Raw genomic sequence first — 21,519 nt, 5'->3', positions numbered from 1 at the left:
AATTTGGCAAAACATTTGCCAATTCACTGAAATCTGAAAGAAAACTCAAATATTAATGATCAGTGTCAACTTTCTTTGCCCCTGTTGGAAATCAAAAGTTAGTGGCAGATATATTATGAACATAATTGTGCTGATATGGATTTATGGACCACACCTTCTCAAGTGTCATTGTCCCTTTAGTACAATATGGGCATAAATCTAACGGAAGTTCTAATTACAGTGATCCAGTTCAGATATCACTGATGTCCACACACAAACAATGTTGTCATGTTAAGAGGGTGAAAGTGACATATATAGGTCATATTCATGACCGCTACATGACCTTGTATTTATTCACAATAATGCACTGTTCAAATTCACCGTAATATACAGTCAGAAACATGCTTTAGTTTTACTTGCAAGTTACAGCGGCAATTCAGGAGAGAATTTGATGAAAATGATTGGCTACTACAGCAATCAACTGGATTTTTGTATGAAGATGAACACCAGGTCATGTAGTGATCATGGCAATGGTAAATTGAGTTGATCAGTCTCCACAAAAAAGTCACCATGCACACCTGTTCTCACCATACATTCATTAAGCTGTAACATATTAGAATGGCAGTCACATGATACCATTTCTTTCTCTGTAGAGGCAAAATGCATAACTAAACTTCAACCTAGCAAGGCAAATATTGGGAACTGGGAAGTATGCACCATAGAAACTGTTTACAATACTTCCAGCTCTTTAGTTTTGCTCTCATTATATACAGTTGTTTCAGACTTGTGAGTGTCAAAGATAGTGTACATGTTTCACATCAGAAAAAAGAGACGTTTCCTAAGGTTTTCCCTTTGTGAAGTGATTTTCCATTATGTTTGTACTCTTGAGAATGGGGTTTCCTTGATCTGGGAGGTTGGTAATTTCAATGTACACACAGCAGATCTATACAGTGATGAAGATAACTGATTTTTAAAGGTAAAAGTATGCAAGGTTAGGATTCATTTACTCCCAGCATAGGGTCAGAGTAATTAAATGAAGTAAATTGTTTTGCGTCCCTGCTGGTGTAGGGCTACAAGGACTTTTTTTGAAAAACAATGAAACTTTCTTGCAGAACTTTCCAGCGTTTGCAATATGAAGCAAAATCAAGCCATGGCTTATACATTGCAACAAAGGACTTTCTTCCTGCAGTCATATTACAACCAATGAACTTTATGGTGATGTAAAATTGTATCCTCAAAAAGCATTGAGTTACAGGAATGTACATGTGTTCTGAAAAAACTGTCAAGGAAATACAAATTGATTTTGTATTAATTTCAAATGTGTATCTTTCTATAACCACTTACATTTTGGAATTCACCAGTGGCGTGGAAGCAAATCACAAAATTTCCTTTCTTTGGTTGAAGAAAGAAATCATTCAATCAAGAACTGGAGTTCAGTTGAAATAGCTTGAGAATGGAAGATAATGAAATTTGTTAAAAAAGTGTGGAAGCAAGTGACTGAAAAAATTGTGAGATACCTATGCTGGTAGACAAATATATCAAAGAGAAATACACCCTCATATGTCAGAAAGTCAGTACTCATAAGATGAAAAGAGTGATCTATGCTTGCAATAATACTGTACAGTCCCTAACACATGTATTACACCGTCTGTTGCATTAGAACTTTGTCCATATTGCAACGCTGTTTTTTGAATCTTACATAAATCACACAGAACACAGTCAGGTATAATATTTTCATGTTTTAATAATCAAACAACACTAAATTCTAGAACATTTAAAACGTGCAATCAAATCACTGAATACAGTATGCTCTTTGTCAGTAGCAAAAACATTAATTTTCATAACATTATGGTTTGACTTTTTTGTGTGTTGCTTTCTTCAAATGTACAACATCATATTTTTATTACAGAAAAACTTTCTTGCATCAGACAAGAATTTCAAATGAAATGGGAAAATGGCTCAGTGTAGTGATTTAGACTTATAGGACTGCACATGAGGGATGGTAACTGCAACTCTTGATAATTGTCTCAGTATTTGAATTTTCTATGAATTACATGTAAGTGTTCAATATTGAAGTGGTACTGTCTTTTCATAACATTCTGATACCAACTGTCAATATTTGACAGATATTATGGGCGTATCGTTCAAAATTGCGAAAAAAGGAACGGTGTCAGGGTGCTACATTCAGAATAGGTTGTTTCAAGCCCATCTCTGAGTTTGAGTGCTCCAAATGTGTGTTCTAGGCAGTTTACTTGAAGTACCCTACAGTATGCTATAACATAAACTGGTTAGGTTTAGACTGTCATACTCTTCAGTTCAAATTGTGCCAGTGATGAACATCTTTTCTTTGCAACTTAACATTCAGTGGGCCATTGAGAGATCAATTTCTCCAATAAAGCCATCAGTTTTTTGTTGATCTGTGTATGATTTCAGGGTCAAAGGTCAAATATTTACAAGCTGACTATGGATAATTAAACATACATCAGGAGTTGACAAAGAATCTCATGTACTTCATACACAGAACAAATATACTGAAAAAATTGTCAAAATTTACAGTTACTTTCTCTTCTTATAACTGGCAAATTCACATTCCTTGGAAGTGGCTTTCACTATCAAAACCTACTTTCTTTTTTCTAGCGTTTACAATGACCATCTATGGTCAGTTTCTTACATTACAACAATTACATTTACGTAGATGGAAATATTTACATTCGATAAACAAACAAAAACATACATTTTGGTCCAAAATGATTAATTCAAACTTTTACAATGTAGTACAATCCTACTTACTTGAAAGATGGAGACAACACCGTATCTCCGTACAGGTTGTAACAGTAAGAGTAATGAAAAGTAAAAATCGTTCCAAGACAAAATACCCAACAATCAAAGTAACAACTACTTTGATAATTCCTTTAGTCACATATCACTACTTTTTCCCATTTCAATAATCTTGAAACATAATGGAATATTCTGTAAAACATTTGCAAATACATCCAAATTCTAAAAAAAGTCAACTCAGTATTCTCTGTGGAGCGCACACTAAAAATAAAACATGTAAATTCTTCAAATTTTGTCCATCATAGATCGTTCACAAAGACCAGAAATACACAAAGCTGCAAATCACAGCAGTGACAGAAAGACAACGACAGCAAAGGAAAATCACTATTTCATTTGGAATCACTTTCAAATATTAATATGAAAACTGATGAGGCTGTACCGTGTGTTTCAGTATAATAGATCTATATCAAACTGAAATAACAAATGCATTCCACACTTAATGTCTGCTTCATTTCAATCAATTTCTCATATTTACTGCTTCCTTGTAAATTTCAGAAGGCATGTTGAAAAAGTATGTGGATACGTTATGTGTGTCAACAGACCCTAGTTAGTACTGAACAAGGTGTACAATCCAACAGCATCAGAACCATTTCCTTTGTTGTGAATAGGTATACCTAGATGATTCTGGCTCAAATACTGAAACAAAATACCACTATCTGTTATGAAGAGTAAAATCAAACCACTATTCATTGCTATGCAAATAAGAAGATACTGTATATCAACACTGATTATCATTACCAAGACTGAAAGATTCAGTCTTGTGCCGGCACTCTGGCACTCTGTGACCTTTGACCCTACACTACGGAGGTCGTGGAGCGCTTGAGCGCCAGCACACGGCGGGCTCTTTCAGTTTAATCATTAACTTGACCAATCTAGTACACAATTTTAACTACCCTAAGAATTTACCAAACATTTAAACCCAACACACATCAAAATTATTTACTTCTGATTATACACTTCATGGTTGGTTTCATGAAACGTAAATAGTTGCATTGACTGCAAGGCATATACCCAGCACAAGTGGACTGATCTTATTAGCCAAAGTTCGTTGGCTATTGATTCAGAAGCAGCATACATGTTCAACATGTTCCATGGTTTATATGGCACATTAAAAATGTCCTTCAGTGTACTTCTTTGATGAAGGTCAAAGTATCAAAATGTCAGCCCTTCTTAACATAGTACAGTAGAATATTTCAGGTCCATCATTTGTTGAAACAAATCACGACTTAATCAAACCATTGTGGAAATTGTTTTATAACGAACTATACAAAAACATAAAACTGTTTATTCATTTATTTATTTTGTTTATTTATGTATTGTTATTCTATTTTTATTTTTTGATAAGTAACAGTAAAGGCATTGCTTTATGAGGATAACCATTAGTGTCGAATCACAATGCTAAACATCAGACAGCTATTGAAATATTTATGATGTTTTTTACAATCTGAATCTGTTGTGATCTCATTTACACTGACAATCGAGATCATTTGAGCCATTGGTATGCTCAAAGCCAAGCCATGCAGCAGTTTTTGTCATTTCAAAAGGTTTGAGTGCCAGAATAACAGGTGACTGTAAGTTGCATATACTACGGTGTAAGTAGTTGAGTGGTATATTCTATGTAAAATCATTAGTAATAGTACATAAATAAATTTCTGATAAAACTACAGAGGGTTGGTAAAGCTGAAGTTCTTAAGTCGATTTTGTTTGTGAATAATATGGATTTTAATTTTACCTTCATCTAGCACCAGTGAGATTAAAAGAAGAGAAATAAACCACTCAAAGGGTGACGATATGGTTTTCTGGAGCCTTACAAGTTTCGACAAAGGTCTTGTTGACATATATTTCTGGCACAATACAAATGTTGCATAGAAGAAATTTAATATAATGGCAAAAATTTGAAACTTTTGCCAGTTATGCCATGATGAGCAATCAAATACAATTTTCCATTGTCACTGTTTTATGATTAGATTTCCAACTTCTTGTGATAACTCTCTTGTATCTACTAAAGGACTATGTTACAAAAGATTCCAGTAAACATTAACTATAGAAGGAATATTTATAAAATCCAAACATTAATTAGTATTATAGGTTTACAGAGGCTTGCTACTTTTATCATGGCATGATTGCAAACAAGTTCAAAGAACAAGATAAGAATACCGAGAAAAAGGCCCCACTAACAAATATTATTCTCCTGTCATTAGCCAGACTGATGGCCAAAAGGTATTTTACAAACAATACATAGGAATGCTATGAAGGATTTCGTCTGAGAGGTTGGCCATCCACACATCATACTGAAAAGAAGCTATGATATCGATAAGAAAATTGATAAAAAAACATCTTGGGAATGAGGCAGTATGTCATATATTATGTATGCTATACATTCGCAAACCTTTGACATTCATAACACAATCTCATGTTAGGTTCCAATACATTCATGGTAAAAATATGCAACTTATAATAATATAGGCAATGTGCCATGGTGCAGAAAACAACACTTGCATTGCTTTGTGTGTAATTACAAGATTATTGGATTATAAATGAGCAATTACTAAAACAATTCACTAATTGTTTGAATTGAAACACCACCATTCATATCGCCACAATTAACTGTTATCTGTTCAACAACCTCACTATACACTATTAAGCATTCAATGGGTAGAACTGCTAAAAATTTTGCAGAGACAGACACGAATAAATCCAGAAAGAAACATAAAGAAAAGAATCTAAGCAGCATTTTGACAATGGCCACTTTTAACACGCTATTATAAAATCCTAATAATTAAGTAACAATAATTTGGTACATCTCAATTGGACACACATGGAAAACAGTTTGAAACAAAATTGCATAAATATGCACATACAGTAGGCATATTTTCAGAATGTACTTGAAATTAAAGTAGTACCAGTAAACATAAATCTGTAAATAACAAGGTAAATTCCCAAGAGTATTTGTCAACAATAAAATAAAAAATTCAAATAATATTAATTTGCAATATATATTTCCTATCTAAGTTTTCTTAATTTGCAAAAATATACAAGAATGGGCCTCTGATATGAAATTTTGGACGACAGTCCTGGTTTATTCAGTGGACACAGAAAAAGAATCTATATTTGGGGCTAAAAACAGCTTTGCTTCTCACTCTTGCATATGAAAATGATAGAGTGAAGCAGCACATCTTTTTTGTTTTCTATGTTCATCTTTGCCTCCACCAGAAAAAAAAACAACAAGATTTAAGATTTTGAAGACAAGCTCTGATGCACCCAATATATATTCAAACTGATGGAGATGAGAAACAAAGCTTTTTTTATCGCAAATGCCCAATATGATATACATTTTAGATATTTTACAACTATGGTTCATAAATGTATCTGTCTGGTCATAAGTGGAATATACCCTTTTACCGCATGGATATGTGAGCACTAATAGATATTTCTGAGACGGGTCACGTTCATTTTGGTCCCAAAGTTACAATTGCAGTCATCTGGAATGATGCACTGATATAAACAGTGCATAATTTGTAAACATACAAACAAACCAAACAGCAAAAAATCCTGACAAAGGAAGAAATGTCTAAAAGAATGCAGAAAAACCCTAGAGTTCCAGAGTGTGCCCTCTGGAAATAATTACTGAGCCACTTATGAGTCAAATGTTAAAATAAAGCAGAAAAACAGGATCCTCTTTCTTTGTCTCTAAAACTGGTTAGTAGAAGGTATCAGTTTTGAACAGAGATAATACTATGATATAATCAGTCGGGCAAAGATCGATACAATTCTGTAACAATTTGATTTAAACCACAGACAGAGCTGTGCTCAGCTTTACCTGTCGTATTCTGCATACCTTTTACATTTGCTGTCCCTGTCTGCCCACTGAGGCAAGGACTAACCTACAAGGGATATGAAAGATGAAGCATAGAGGAAGAAGCCAGTCTATCCATCTAATGTTAATCAGATTGTGTGACATGGATATAGTGATACATGTGCTGCTGGACATAAACAAACTAAATGGGTTTGATAGAGTAATAACAAAGCTCTTACAAAGATGCCAATATTCTCACTTGAAGTAGATACTTTTCAAATTCTTTTCCCTAAAAAATTCTGATGAAACAACACAGCAACAAAATCAAACAAAGTTACTACGTCATGGAATATAAAATCCTCAATGATTTTTCACCTGCTGTTATTTAGATGCTACACACCACAATGTGGTGATACTTATAAAATGTGAACAATATTTCACAAGCTGTATGACACACAAAGTGCAAGCAGAAAGTACCAGGTATTTGCCTATTAAAGCAGATAGCACAAACACCCATGCAAAGATTGTTGACAAATTGTGCATATGCTTATTCTAGATGCACAATACGAGAACTGAGCTTTTATAAATTATATGACTCAAAATGTAATATTTCTTCTATCCTCAATCAGTTTTTCTCTCAAAGTAACTACATTTGACAGAATGTTAAACGTTCACGTCTGACAAGTCCATGTTTAAACATTTCATAGCCATCATAAATATACATAACAATACAAGAGGGATTGCTATTAGCAACAAAAATGCCCAAGGCAAAAAAGACATCTTGTTTACCAGTATTATTTAGAGATGAATGTAGCATATCTTGTTATGACTACAGTTGAAACTTGATCTTTTTTTGTACATCAAGTAACTGATGACATACTAGAATTATTTGGCTGGTTGTGTTTCATCACTGAAAGTGATTTTGCAGTTTAAACAAAGCCACATCAATCCAGAGATGTGAACACATTTTGCACAGGAAAAGCTAATTCTTCATGATTAAGTGTCACTTAAAACTAGGAATTATCTGTAAAAACAGTTCATATAACTGAACAGTATGATGACAGTGGAAAACAAAAGTACTTTTTCAACAGTAAGTTTTGTCATGAAAAAATTACTAAACCAGTATCATTTCATTTTAAGATACTTCCACAAGACAGTAACATACTGATGTTAGCAGAGAACACCATTTTTCAGAAGCTTTAATTAACTACAGAATAATGTAAACATTTAATACACAATCATGAACGCATCGTAAATATCAAAAGCCACGTCACACTCAACCCCTTAGGGTAATAATCAGTTTTGAAATTGAAGAGTAGTTATTACATTGTCCATTCTGTTAGCTTTACATCAACAATGAGAAAAATGTGCATAGGGAGCTTGCATTTTGTTCAAGCTCTCAGGTAAATATGTTATCATAAAGCAGACAATCAATATTCAGAAATACAATGTACCTTGTGTTTACTCCAATAATGGCAAAGCTCAACGCAAGCTTATGCAGACTTGACAACATTCCATACACTACTGGATACTGACACAGATATTACAGTGATTTAGCCTGTTAGCGTCAACACCCATGATCCAGTCTCATGTAGGGATGTAGAAGATTAATGTCTGAATTTGTTTAATTGTTGTCCTGAAAGTTTTTAGCCTTACAACTTACTCAGTACAATCTACCACAGATACTCTAATGCTTTTCCTGCCGGACCTGTCACCTACCATCAAGCCAAGTCTGTGAAAAAAGCAGTATCAAAGCAAACGCCATTTTTAACCTGCTTAGCATGTTTCATATACCACAATGCAATGTACTTGTGCTCAGCTGGGTAGCTTAAACACCTGGTTAAAATTTACCAAAATATGTTGCATGTCTCTGGACTTGATGGCTGTTGTACAGGGACATCACCTGAACTTGACTGACCTAACAGAATAACGGCTCTTGAATCCCAGTGTCTGGGCACCCTGAAAATCAATGCCAATGTCATGGACCCTGCAGGAAAAGGATTAAAGGCATGCGATATCACAATTGTTGTGAGAACAGTTTCTTTACTGCTGAGGTGATTTTGAACAGCTGATGACAGCAGTTTGTATCTTTGTTTACAAAAGTTCTCCTGTAGCCAGTATACTTTATGGAAATTTCTATGGAATGCTGCAACTGTGCATTAAGTCTTGAGTTGACTACTATCTCAATACATAACCCTGGCGGCATTGGGTAATATTTCGCCTTGGATAGGGCCATAATCAACCTTTTCCCCATCCACTGTGATGATCTCTCCCTCACACATTGGCTCAATTCTGAAGGCCTTCACATATTCTACACTCACATACGGTGACTTGAGATGCTCCCCCTTCTCCAAATCTAGGAATATTGACAGCAAGTTTTTACGGGACAGCGGTGCTTTTAAATACTGGATGCATATGACCCCCTCCTTGAAGTTGCGGTTGGGCCACGCACAAACATCTGTGCTGAGATGACTGAGATATACTGCTGTAATATTAACAAAGTCACCCTCCACTGTTTTCCAATCAGAGGGTACTGGTTCATCAAGTGGTGGTAAGAGAGATTGTTTTTCTTCTGTGTTTGTATCTCCTGCTTCCTGCTTTGCTGCTGGTTCATGATTGGCTACAGGCTCAGTTGTTACATGCTCATCTGGCTTTCCATTGGTTAAAGGCTCTTCCTCTGAATTTGAATCTGTTTGAATGACTCCGCCATTGGCTGTCACCTCTCCTGTGGAGTCGTTGGTAGCTAGACTTTCATCTGCTTCAGAGTCACTTACCTCTGACGTGGGCGACTTGTCTTGTGAAGTCACCTTTAAAAAGTGTTCAGAGTAAGACATGCTTCTGTCCATGGCTGATGGGGCTATTTCAGACTGACTTCGCACCATGTGGGGCTCCACTCCGTTCTCATCGAACACCATCTCATCTAGGTCTTCTGTACTTGTACATGCATGTGTCATACCACTTCTATCAGCTACACTTTGAGTTCTGTTGATGTGCTGTGATTGTGCTTGTTGGTTCACATGTATCTTTGCAGCATGATAGTCCTCATCTCGCAGGAATGACAACCTTCCATGATACACTCTAAGCTTGGCAATCCTGGCGAAAGTCTGGATGGTGAACCTAGTATCCCCCAGTTTACGATACTTTTCGCTTTCAATGTCTACGTCAGATATAATACCCCAGCATGTCGACAAGAATGAATGAATAATCTGTTTGGTACTTTGCACCCGAACCAGGTCCATTCCATGTGTCTGACCTTTGATGAGAGAAAACGTAGCATGCTGCACCAGATTTGTTAGGGGTTCCCTGCAATATGAATAGTAATTTCAAATATTAATACATGTACATGTATGTTCAATGACAATATGGAATAAACTGGCAAAGATAGCGATTTAAAATACCAGGATCATTACACGTGAATAACATGAATGACCATCTTAAATTGAGTGAAAAAATAACTCAGAAAACTGTATGATAAAATAAAATATAAATTGATTTATACAGAAACAAACAAAATCACAAACATGGGCAGTGTGTTAGAAGCACTCTGTTGACATTGTCAATTTTGAAGGCCTGTATTTAATAAAATGTCGTGACCAGATGCATGCCATTGCACATACTGATAAATTATACCAACTGGTATCTACATGTGCATTTGTGTTTGTACAGATCAGAGATGGCATTTGTTACGTGACAAACCAGATATGAACTGAAAATGTTCAAGCGCTTCAGTAGATTTAAGTGAGTGCAGTTGTCTGTAATTGACGATATCATTTTCCTAACAATAAGCTGAGTCTTGTTAATGATCAACATCACTGGCAAAATTCATTAAATTTGGTAGAGCTGGAAGATCATGATTAAAAGCAAATTACCAATTATTTCATGTGAAACTGGTGCACATTTCAGATCACTAAATATGTGTAACAAATTTCATCAAATTTGAGGTAATCACTATTGTTTTATAGCCTAAATCAAAATTATCACTCATTATGCACATTAGCAATTAGCTGACATGAAGCTGCTCGATGTCTTTAACTACTGTTGTATGTTGATATCATGATTATAATATGTTGCCAGTTTCAACAAGTTTGGTCAAGTCCTCCCAGATATATATTCCAGTTGTGAAAGTTTGTTAAATACCATATGTAAATTACCAATGATTTGACATAGCCTCACTACATATTTCACTCTAGTAATATTCTATTAAAAAACAATATGTGTACCAAGTTTATCATATTGTTGTATACTTGAGCACCTCTATTTTACATCAGTTTCAAGTTGATGTAAAACTTGGAATTGATTAATATTGATTATATTTTTGTACAATGCACGTGGTAAGTTGAATTAGATCTGATGCAATCATTCTGAGAATATCTGTCTTCTGGACAACTAATTATGCAAACAAGTCATCGTTGATGACACAGTCCCCACTTGTTATCGGTACTTTGATTACAGGTCCTCAAAGAGGATAGAGTCCTCTTCATTAGGTCTGTGATAAAAATACTTTTGAATGAATTCGCTTGATACATGTCTGAGTTATGGTTCAGGACATGAAAAAATCGTAACAAAATGGTCACACAGCGGCCATATTGGATCGCATCACAAAACAAATTGATGTGCCTAGCTATGACATTGGTCGATGTCCTTGTACCAACTTTGAATAAAATTGGTCAAAACACGCGGATATGCCTGAGAAATGGCTCTGTACATGAAAAAATCGTAATAAAATGGCCGCCTGGCGGCCATATTGGATCGTATCACAAAACAGATTGACGTGCATATGTATGACATAGGTCAATGTCCTTGTACCAACTTTGAATAAAATCGGTTGAGATATGCCTGAGTTATGGCTCTGTACATGAAAATCGTAATAAAATGGCCGCACAGCGGCCATTTTGGATCGTATCACAAAACAAATTGCCGTGCACAGCTATGACATTTGTCAATAAGCTTGTACCAACTTTGAATAAAATCGGTTGAAACGTGCCTGAGTTATGGCTCTGTACATGAAAAAATCGTAATAAAATGGCCGCCTGGCGGCCATATTGGATCGTATCACAAAACAAATTGACATGCATATCTATGACATTGGTCAATGTCCTTGTACCAACTCTGAATAAAATCGGTTGGAACATGCCTGAGTAATGGCTCTGTACATGAAAAAATCGTAATAAAATGGCCGCCTGGCGGCCATATTGGATCGTATCACAAAACAAATTGATGTGCATATCTATGACATTGGTCAATGTCCTTGTACCAACTCTGAATAAAATCGGTCGAAACATGCCTTAGTAATGGCTCTGTACATGAAAAAATCGTAATAAAATGGCCGCCTGGCGGCCATATTGGATCGTATCACAAAACAAATTGACGTGCATCTGTATGACATTGGTCAATGTCCTTGTACCAACTTTGAATAAAATCGGTTGGAACATGCCTGAGTTATGGCTCTGTACATGAAAAAATCGTAATAAAATGGCCGCCTGGCGGCCATATTTGATCGTATCACAAAACAAATTGACGTGCATCTGTATGCCATATGAAGTAATCCTTGTATCAAGTTTGAATGAAATCGCTCCAGGCATCTCAGAGATAACGTGCGTGAACGGACGGACGCACGCACGCATGCACGCACGCACGCACGCACGGACATGACCAAACCTATAAGTCCCCCGGACGGTGTCCGTGGGGACTAATAAACATTAATTATGCAAGGCCAACCAACCAAAAACAATTACTTCTTCCAGAGTTAAGGTATCAGATTTCATCCGATGATCTTGAGATATGCACCAACGAAGAGATACAAACATACATACAGACACTGCTAAAACCATAGCTCACATATTCATGAAGACATGGACTAAAAAATATCAAGCAAGAGTGTTCTATGCTGCGTTAAAATGTCCAAACCCTAAAAAATACAGAAGTTCTGTCAATATTTTATTCCGTCTGCTTGTTATGTCCCATAGAAATTGATACAGTTGTGGTATAAGAACCAAATTTTCCCAAGCAGAACATACTCAACTTCGGAATCAACAGAAAAAAATTTTATCTACTGGTTATTTCAGTGACCATATCATTTCTGTCTGAATAGATAAATCATAATTATTGACTGTTATGCTAGGAATGATGTTTTACCATGTATTTTAATTTGGATGGCTTGGTAGTTTAGCAAACTAGAAAAACTTACCCCTTTGCATAGAGCATTGCAGAGATGAGAGCATTACCAGAACCACCAGGTATAATACCAATGGGAATCTTCATTGCTGTTTCTCTATCTTCCCTAGACATTAGACCATTTATCACCTGGAAAAAAATATTTTTTCATTTTATGATTTCACTTAAGGGCATTTTCAATTTATGATTTTATAACAAATCTATATTAAATTCATTTCAGTGTTTGCTGAGACACCAATCGCATCACTATGGACTTAGAGACACACATCGCATCATTGAGACACCAATCGCATCACTATGGACACAACAAAATCAAGGTGTAAATACAATTGGACAAATTGCCATTATTAGCTTAATCACTTTGAATCTTTTGTTCAGCTCTCATATCGAGGTCAGTCTCGGTGTACCATAATTCATTGTTTTTAATGGTACATTTGAATTCCGTAATCAGGTTTTAATAATCATCACCAGTCTGGTAACGGTTGGATATAAGCACACAGAAACTAGGTAAATGGGTTAATGTACCAGTACATGATGGTAAATGCTAGCTCATAATTAGCGTTGCCCATTGACTTATCATGTCAAGAGAGATTTGCAGGTCATTTGATCACAACTTGTGTGACAAACTACCGGTACTGCTATTAATGACACAATTCCAAAAACCGGTAAAATTCAATCTAAAAAGATAAGAGATCTGAGCAGGCAAAATCAGACATGTAGTGGTGTCACAATCTCAACGAAAGCTAATTTGCATATGGTACAATGCAACAACTTTGTATCTTAGCAACCTCTGATTGATACACAAAGTCATTACTATGTGCACTACATATAGAGACACTAGCTGAAATGCAATCAATTAGTGTTTCTTATATCGTGAAAGTCTGAATTCTTCAGTGCTCGAAACAGTAATACATGAGATGTGTAGAGTTCCACTTTTATGATTTTGAGAATTCACACAAATATGTAAACATCAAAACAAAATGCAACATTACCAATAAACTGCAACTTTGGAATGTGAAAGTTACATAATTGATGACAAATCAAATATTGCACCAACATGTATGTATGTTGGGTCATAATGGCTCTACTGTATGATATTCTACAAAAATATAATTAAAGTAATACTTTTATCAATTTGTGAAAGGAGTTGACAAATACAAAAATTAATACAGAAATTCACAAAAAACATAAATTATATACAATATACCTCATAAACCAGTCCATCTCCTGAGACAATGGCTAAAGCATCCCATTCATTTACTTCAAGTCCTTTGGCAATCTCATGGGCGTGGCCTTGGTACTCTACAAATAAAGACCCAACATTTTCATCAGACATGGGAACAATTTCAACATATGCCACATAACTTATATAAATATATATATATATATATATATATATATATATATATATATATATATATATATATATATATATATATATATATATATATATATATATATATATATATATATATATTGTGAGTGTGTGCACTTGTCTGTTTGTCTGTCTGTTTGTGTAGCAAGAATATTTGAAAATATTTTAGTCAAGAAACAAATTTTACATGTTGATATGCTTAATACAATTGGTTAGATAAAGATTTTAAATGAATTATTAATAACAGTTGATATATCTTTTGGTTGTTTTCTGGTATTGAATCAGTGCATTTCTATGATGAAATCTGCATTGCCAAAACAAACAGTGATGACTCTAGGGTAAGTTGCGGGGTCATGGTCTGTTATTCATTACAATAATCAAGGATAGCATAGTTGTCTACAACAACCTGATTACCAGCAACCACCTGCCTAATGACTCATGTCAACAAACCAGCATATGCATCGTTATCTCTGTTTCTGTAATCATCAACTAGGATGATATGTTTACTGGTTGAACTTTGACCACCCATAATCCAAACCTGTGTGGTGTTCCCACATTAAAGTTTACTGTCTCAGTTTTTCATATTGCAAGGCTACCTGGATATCCAATATGACAGGGTGAATCCTCAAGGTACGAGCTTTTATTGATACTTCTAAATGTGTCACTACATCTCATTGGCTGTGAACTGTAATTCGATACTGCTATGTATAAAACAGTAACACATTAGTATTTCCTCCAGCATTTTTATTTCAAACCACGATACAGCAATAATTACATTTTACTTTCAGAACCTATAACTGTTTCTTAGTTTTACTGACATCACAATTTACCTGTACAAATAGGATGATAATTCAAATCACTCTCTCCGAGAAGTGGAACCACCCTCTCTTTGAAGATTTTATCAGCTTTTCCTTGTCCACTGTAAGGATTGATAAGGAACAAGATTTTCTTTGCTTGTGGCAGTTCTTTGATGTCTATATCTGTAGAGAGATGGGAACAATTGCAAACTTTGATGGCTTTACATTCTTTCAGAGCAACGGTCCTTGATTCTACCACAGAAAGGTGTGTCATGCAATGAATGCAAAGGAGAGATATGCACACCTTCAATGCAAATAAATGTTGACATATTAACTGAGTATCGTAGTATCATCCTGTACTATGGTACAAACTTATTACACTATATCTAACAAATGCAACGATCCAGTTTTGAGCCTCGATGACCTGACGGGTTGCGGCGCATATGTGGATTTCATTTTCAAAGCAGATTTAGTAATGTCAATGACGAGTATGTGCTGTTTATATTGTTATGCGTTACCGTGATTGCACTCACGTAACAAAACAAATGCGGTATAAAAGTATATAGATTGGTTAAATTAATGAACTTGCATAAATGTGGCCAACTGGTTTTTCGTAAACTAGACATACTAGCCCTACTAATATCGGGGATATGCCTCAAAAGTTAATCGATTTCTGCATTCTGTGCGTGCGTTGGCATGTACCGAGGACGAACCCTCGAGGGCGTTGTGTCTACAGTACAATGATTCACAAAAGTTCACTCACCTTCTTCACAACTAACGTCTACACCGCGCAGCAACATCAGAATCCCCTTTCTCCACCTCTCGGCGATCACCAAGTTGGCTTCAAACGTGTCAAACTGAGAAACACGAAACACGACCACCCGTCGCTGCCTCCTGTCACCTCCGAAAACTTTCTTTCCCCAAGGATATGCATAGATACAGAAATACGCTGAATGGTCTCCAACTTGTCGTCCGCTCATGCATTGACAGCCGATAATGTCTTCCATTTTGAGGACCGATGGGGTGTAAGAAGTTTCCCCATTTCTAAGTCTATCAAAAGTTATAGCTCCCCTGTATAGGCGAACATTATGGGGCTGTTTCTTTGGGTAGATGGTGAAATTATCTTCCAAAATTTTCTCAGCTTCCGATGCTTCAAACTCAGCCATATTGACCGACTGCGAACCTCTAACTTAGTAAGAAAAGTGACCAAATGAGAAACCCCTAAATGCTTGAAAATCATGAGGTGGTTACCTTTTATGATAGTTATTTCGTGGTCTTTCATATGTCCTAACAATTCATTTTTGCTTTATATATCTCTTTGATACATTCACTTCTTGCAAATATTTAGGTTCGTTTTGAAAAAAATGTTTCAAGTATTGTCATTGAAAGGATAACAATACTGCCAGAGTGGGCGTGTCACTGTCCCTATCACTTCCGCGTTCCCATGGTACTTTGCAGGCGAAGTCTGTGTGTCTGTGTTGCAAAGGAAAGTTGTGTTTCACTGTTTTCAGTCGCAATTGTCAAAAACTGACGCTTGCCAAATCTCTTTCAGAGTGATCCAGTTTGACACTGGGTCACTATGTTAAAGAAAGAAAACATGAAGAAACAGTTCTTACGGGTGAAGCAACTTGCCAACCAAAACTTTGGAAGGTAGGTGTGAAACATCTCGCACAGTATCTCTGTTAGGCATGCAGGCCCTGCTGTGAAGTTTATCATGTACAACCGCTGAACCTAACACCGATAACTCTCCTCATGTTTTGGTCATTCTTTGTGAAATTTTAGGTCGAAAGCATCTGGAAATTTGTACTTGTTTTCCACAGTTTAATACAAAATCTATGATGGCATTTTCACGGTTATCATTGTTGTGGAATCTTTCATTTCTGAATGAAGATAACTCGGATATAGTTATCGACACATATTAGTGATAGTATGTTCGAAGGCAGTATCTTGTATCCTGTATTTTAATATTAAAGCGACATTTAATACACGCGTGATAGATTAACACTAATCCCTAAGTTTATTCTGAACGGAAATATGGTTCTAATCCATTATTAGACATCTGGCCATGTTATACACTGCAATTTACAACTTGGTATGGTATCAATGATTCTCCAGTACGATGTATTCAGTGTGTTTTACTGTTATAGCAGATCTGAGACATGTTTATGGCAGTTTATGGGAGCAATCTGCATATATATGCATAGTCATTGTCCTAACCCTGACAACAAGGAGACTTCAGGATTTTTTCCTCATACTGTATTAATCCATTGTTTCCATTTGTTTTACCAATTTTCATGTACTTGTTTAATTTTGAATAGACTATCTGAAGTGATAGAACACAATGAATATTTAAAACTTTTATTTCTTATTTTTTTTACTTTTATTTCCTATTATGCATTCAATTTCTTTGACTTTGAAAAAAATTAAAAGAACTATTTCAGTTGGTTCACTTTTACTTCACTTGATATGTTGTTTGGTTTTAAATATCCCTTGCCTTGGTGGGCAGATGTTGAATTAACTTTCAAACTTTGCAAGGTTAGCCCCTGAATGCTAACATCAAATGACGACTGTTGGAGGAAGCTTACTTTTTTAAATGGACTAAGGATAAGTGATAGATAAACAGCACGATATAGTGTTTCCAAATAGTTGTTAGATTTATGTTCAGTCATTTGTGTTTCCCATGATACACTTGCAAGACACCAACATTGTGTGAAACTCGCCTTTAAGTCATCTGAAACAGTAATCATTACCAAAAAATGAAATGTTTATATGTAGAACACTTTTATCAGCAAGTGAATATGGAAGTAGACAAACACATGGAGCTCTCTTAAGATATCCTCTGCACAGGGATTTGTAGACCTAGACCAACCCTCTGCTAAGATTGTAATAACTTATCATCTTCTCCAATGAAACAAAGGGAATCAGACTTAATGTACAAATTTTGCAGTATTTCATGAGCTTGACAGTATAACATTTAGAGGTGTGATGACCCAACTGTTTGCAGGGTCCTCCTTTGAAAACGTCTTTGTAGGTATCAGTGAATGGCAAATGTAAGTAAGCCTTTAGTAGGCATAGTTGAGACAATAGCCGAATGAATACTGGTAGGTTGTCAAAGAAGGCACTTTTCAACCATATAATACTTAGTGTCATTGCTGACAATAAGTCTATTTTCTCCCTTTTTCCTCTGAAGACAATTCTTTTTCTTCTTCAGTGGAAATCTTCATTTCTAAATTATCATGCAATCTTCTTATTGTTCATCACAAATTTTGTAAAATTGCAATTTAGCACTTAAAAGCATTATACATTTTGCACTAACATCAGAATTTTCAAGAAAGCAAAATATGCTTAAAAGACCATGTACAGATTGTTATTTTAATGGGCACAGAAGATTACATAAAACATGCGTGACAAAGAGTAACATAGTGTAAGCACACTTACTCTTGATTGTTCACAATAGGTAGAAATCTCTCTCTGTGAATGTATACAGTATGTGTGACTGGCTTCAAATGCAAGTAAATCCCCATTCATGCAGAGCATTGCTGTTATCCCAATCCTTTGGTCCCTAGGAATTCCAAGCTATGCCACAAATTACAGCTACAGCCAATGATCTTGGCCATGAGGATTTTTTCAATAAACCCCTATGTTTAACGAAGATTTTGGTATCCATTAAACAATCTATTTATAGTCTTCCTAACTTTTTTCATTTAAGGGCAGAGAAGAGTGAAGTACTAAGCGATGAACTTCTCCAGGTAGACCATCTTTTATTCAGAATGTGTAATCTCCAAGCTGTAGCTCACTGATTTCTTAGTACCGGGATCATCAGTGATCAGAGATTTCAAATGCAGAATTACAAGGCAAATGTTGTAATGTTTATGTGAAGCAGTGAACCTCTGTTGAGATCTTTTAAATGTAAAACCGGGTTGACAGGGGCCCTGGTACAATATGTATGGTGGTTTAAATCAATCTAGTATTCTCTGCAGATAGTTACTGTTGCTTTTTTTATGGGAAAGTATCAGACAAGTGACAGACAGACAATACACAAGAGGAAGCAAAAATAGACACAGGAAGCACATGCTTGTATCACTCTCAGTAAGTTTTTATTTCTGACTTTTTATCCGAGAGAAATAAAAAAAATTCCACCAGTGAAACTGAATGTCTTTTGATTCTTTCCAGTGTGAGAAAAAGGTAGAAAACTTAAAACATGCATCACACAATACTGCAAAAAAACTTGGAGCGTGTCTCCTAGGAACAGGATATGAATATGAAAAGCGAGTGGTAAGTTTTTGATGATATCTGCAATTTAACTTCTTCAGCTTTCATGTTCCCTATCAGAACAGATTTGTAGATCCAGCTATTAGGTGTGTAGTCCATCTCTGAGTACAACTGAAGCATGCATCATTTTGTTAATATTTAGGTGAAATTTTGAGCTGTTCCCAAAGTGATGTCATTCAACTGGACTGAGGTCAGCAGAAATATTGATGATATACCAATATTCAAGATATAGGCTAATCATGAATATGAAAGGTCATAAATATCTTCTGCAAATTAACCTGAAGTAATGAAATGCATAATCTGTAACTGTCACTGGCATTTCCTTCCTTGTGGCATTGATAATTATTTATAGAGTAGTTCATCATATGTGATCACACATCTGCAAGGTCAAGTTTATTCCCAATCCCACTTTGACACATGTCAAGTTTATTCCGAATCCCACTTTGATACATGTATCATCATTGGTTTTAAAGAGTGTGGTAGTTTGCAATTCATTTGTTAATTCAATTTATGATTTGTATTTTCTTTTTTCCTTCTGTAGAAAAAATTACCGGAAAGTACATTAGCAGCAACAATGATGGAATCAAGCATACAGTTAGGCAACAACTCCATATTTGGGTAAGAATCTTACAATTTACATCGAATCAGATTCAGGCAATATTTCCAGGTTTTGGTAAAAGTCATTTCTTTGTATCATCATATAATTGCCAGGCATTATATAAACAGGTTGTTCTGACTCCAGAATCTACAAGTACATGAAGAAAAGGAATTTCTTCAAGGAAGTTTTTATTGCATGCTTTCTTGCATTGTCCAGATAATGAATACCATATCTAAGTTTTTCTGAAAATACATAAGTTAATATGGACAAGCACTCAAGTCTGTTTGTTAACGTATAGTGATACTTACTTTGAAACAAGAAAGTTTTAAACGTCTGCTCAGAGTTTCTGAAAGGAAAAGTTAGACCATTCCCTTCTGTAATCAATGATAAAAATCAGCTCAAATCAGGGTCAAATTACAGAAAGTAAACTGATGCTTGAAATTCAAAGTGTCTGCAATATCTTTTGTTAACTCTATAAGAAAATATTAAATTTTATATGTTCACAAAAAATAAGGGTGTAAACTTCATTGACTCCTCAAGCTTCTAAATTGGTCCATGTAAGCGGCAGACCAGAAAAATATTGTATAAATTTGAGTCGTAATATCTGTCTCTAAGATGTATGCTACCATAAGTTTAGGCTTGCCATTTTCAATATCTAATAAAGTACAGAAATGTCAAGACATTTTAGAATCATTCATGTTGAAAATTCATGAGGGTATCAAATGATTGAAACAGCCTTTCTCATTCTTCCACTGCTGTTGACATCAAAGGTCCCATAAAAAATACAAAAGAGTTTCAGATCGTGACTCAAAACATTTTACTTGGCATGTTAACATCAAGAAATGTAGTGTTGTGATACAAGTTTGTCATGAATCACAGCACAAGTTTGCCCATGTGAACTAAAACTGGCTTGTGTACAGTCCATAGAACTTCTTATCACTCATTTAATCTCTGTTATTCAAATTTTGTCTATCAGTGCATTTCCTCTTTCCATGATGCCACCAGAAGTGTTTTGTTCGTAAAGTAGTATGTGTCTCAAAAGTGAAAGACTTAAACTTTTGCTCAAATTTTCCTCAAGGAAACTTCAAACATTCTCCTTCTAGATAATTTCTTTAAAACTTTGAACCACAGGAAACAAATTAATTCCTTAAATTTAGCAATATTTGAAATCCGAAATGACTGTGATATCTATATTAATTTTTTTACAAAAAAAAGTTTTGACTTTTTGAAAAAATTTCATTTATTCCAAGAGCTTCAAGATGAGCTCAGGCAAGTGGTAGATCAGAAGAGTATTGGAAAAAATTAAGAGTCTGAATATCTGTCCCCGAGGTGCTTTATACCATAGTGACAAGATTTTCAAGGCACTGGCCTGGATAATTAATCCCCATTTACTTCTATGTATTCATCATGCATAATCAAAAGAAAGTGAAAATAACAGATAGTAAAGAGAAACCTGGTTTTACTCTCAGCACAACCATTTGAATCATTTTTTTGTCAATAACTAAAAATAGAAAGGTTTCTATCCATGTTGAACCTAGGCCAGTACAAACGTCTCCCTGCCTGTTGAACATATGAAAGAGTTACAGGTGAAGTAATAAAGTGGAGGTCAGAGGTCATGGCCCATATGCCACATGTCTTATCTCAAGCGGATCATAAAAGCATGCCCTTGTAACTCTATCTCAAGGTGTCC

General features: G+C 35.3%; 2 protein-coding genes across 4 annotated transcripts in view; one reads left to right on the top strand and one right to left on the bottom strand.

The window, feature by feature from the left end:
* Positions 1 to 6,663: 6,663 nt before the first annotated feature.
* LOC139151967 (sphingosine kinase 1-like) lies at positions 6,664 to 16,163 on the bottom strand. The gene is made up of 5 exons (XM_070725029.1): positions 15,723 to 16,163; positions 14,993 to 15,142; positions 13,995 to 14,089; positions 12,801 to 12,916; positions 6,664 to 9,916 (listed from the first exon to the last, which is right to left on the bottom strand). Exons 1-5 carry the CDS (start codon positions 16,123 to 16,125, stop codon positions 8,797 to 8,799), a joined length of 1,884 nt encoding a protein of 627 aa, XP_070581130.1. The 5' UTR covers positions 16,126 to 16,163; the 3' UTR covers positions 6,664 to 8,796.
* The window catches only part of LOC139151966 (rho GTPase-activating protein 44-like), a 41,011-nt gene continuing 34,169 nt past the window's right edge, over positions 14,678 to 21,519 (top strand). For 2 of the 3 annotated variants that reach the window (XM_070725025.1, XM_070725028.1), the window contains exons 1-5: positions 14,678 to 14,792; positions 16,512 to 16,609; positions 18,669 to 18,708; positions 19,133 to 19,234; positions 19,773 to 19,849. In XM_070725025.1, coding sequence (XP_070581126.1) covers positions 16,539 to 16,609; positions 18,669 to 18,708; positions 19,133 to 19,234; positions 19,773 to 19,849 — 290 coding nt within the window. In that variant the 5' untranslated portion in view covers positions 14,678 to 14,792; positions 16,512 to 16,538. Of the gene's footprint in view, positions 14,793 to 16,415; positions 16,610 to 18,668; positions 18,709 to 19,132; positions 19,235 to 19,772; positions 19,850 to 21,519 lie in introns of those variants that run through there. The other variant, XM_070725027.1, reaches the window with a different exon arrangement.

Source organism: Ptychodera flava, chromosome 15 (genome assembly GCF_041260155.1).
Source record: "Ptychodera flava strain L36383 chromosome 15, AS_Pfla_20210202, whole genome shotgun sequence".
Classification (NCBI taxonomy): domain Eukaryota; kingdom Metazoa; phylum Hemichordata; class Enteropneusta; family Ptychoderidae; genus Ptychodera; species Ptychodera flava.
Note: the sequence above shows the minus strand (reverse complement) of the source record. Positions and strands in the feature narration are given on the sequence as shown.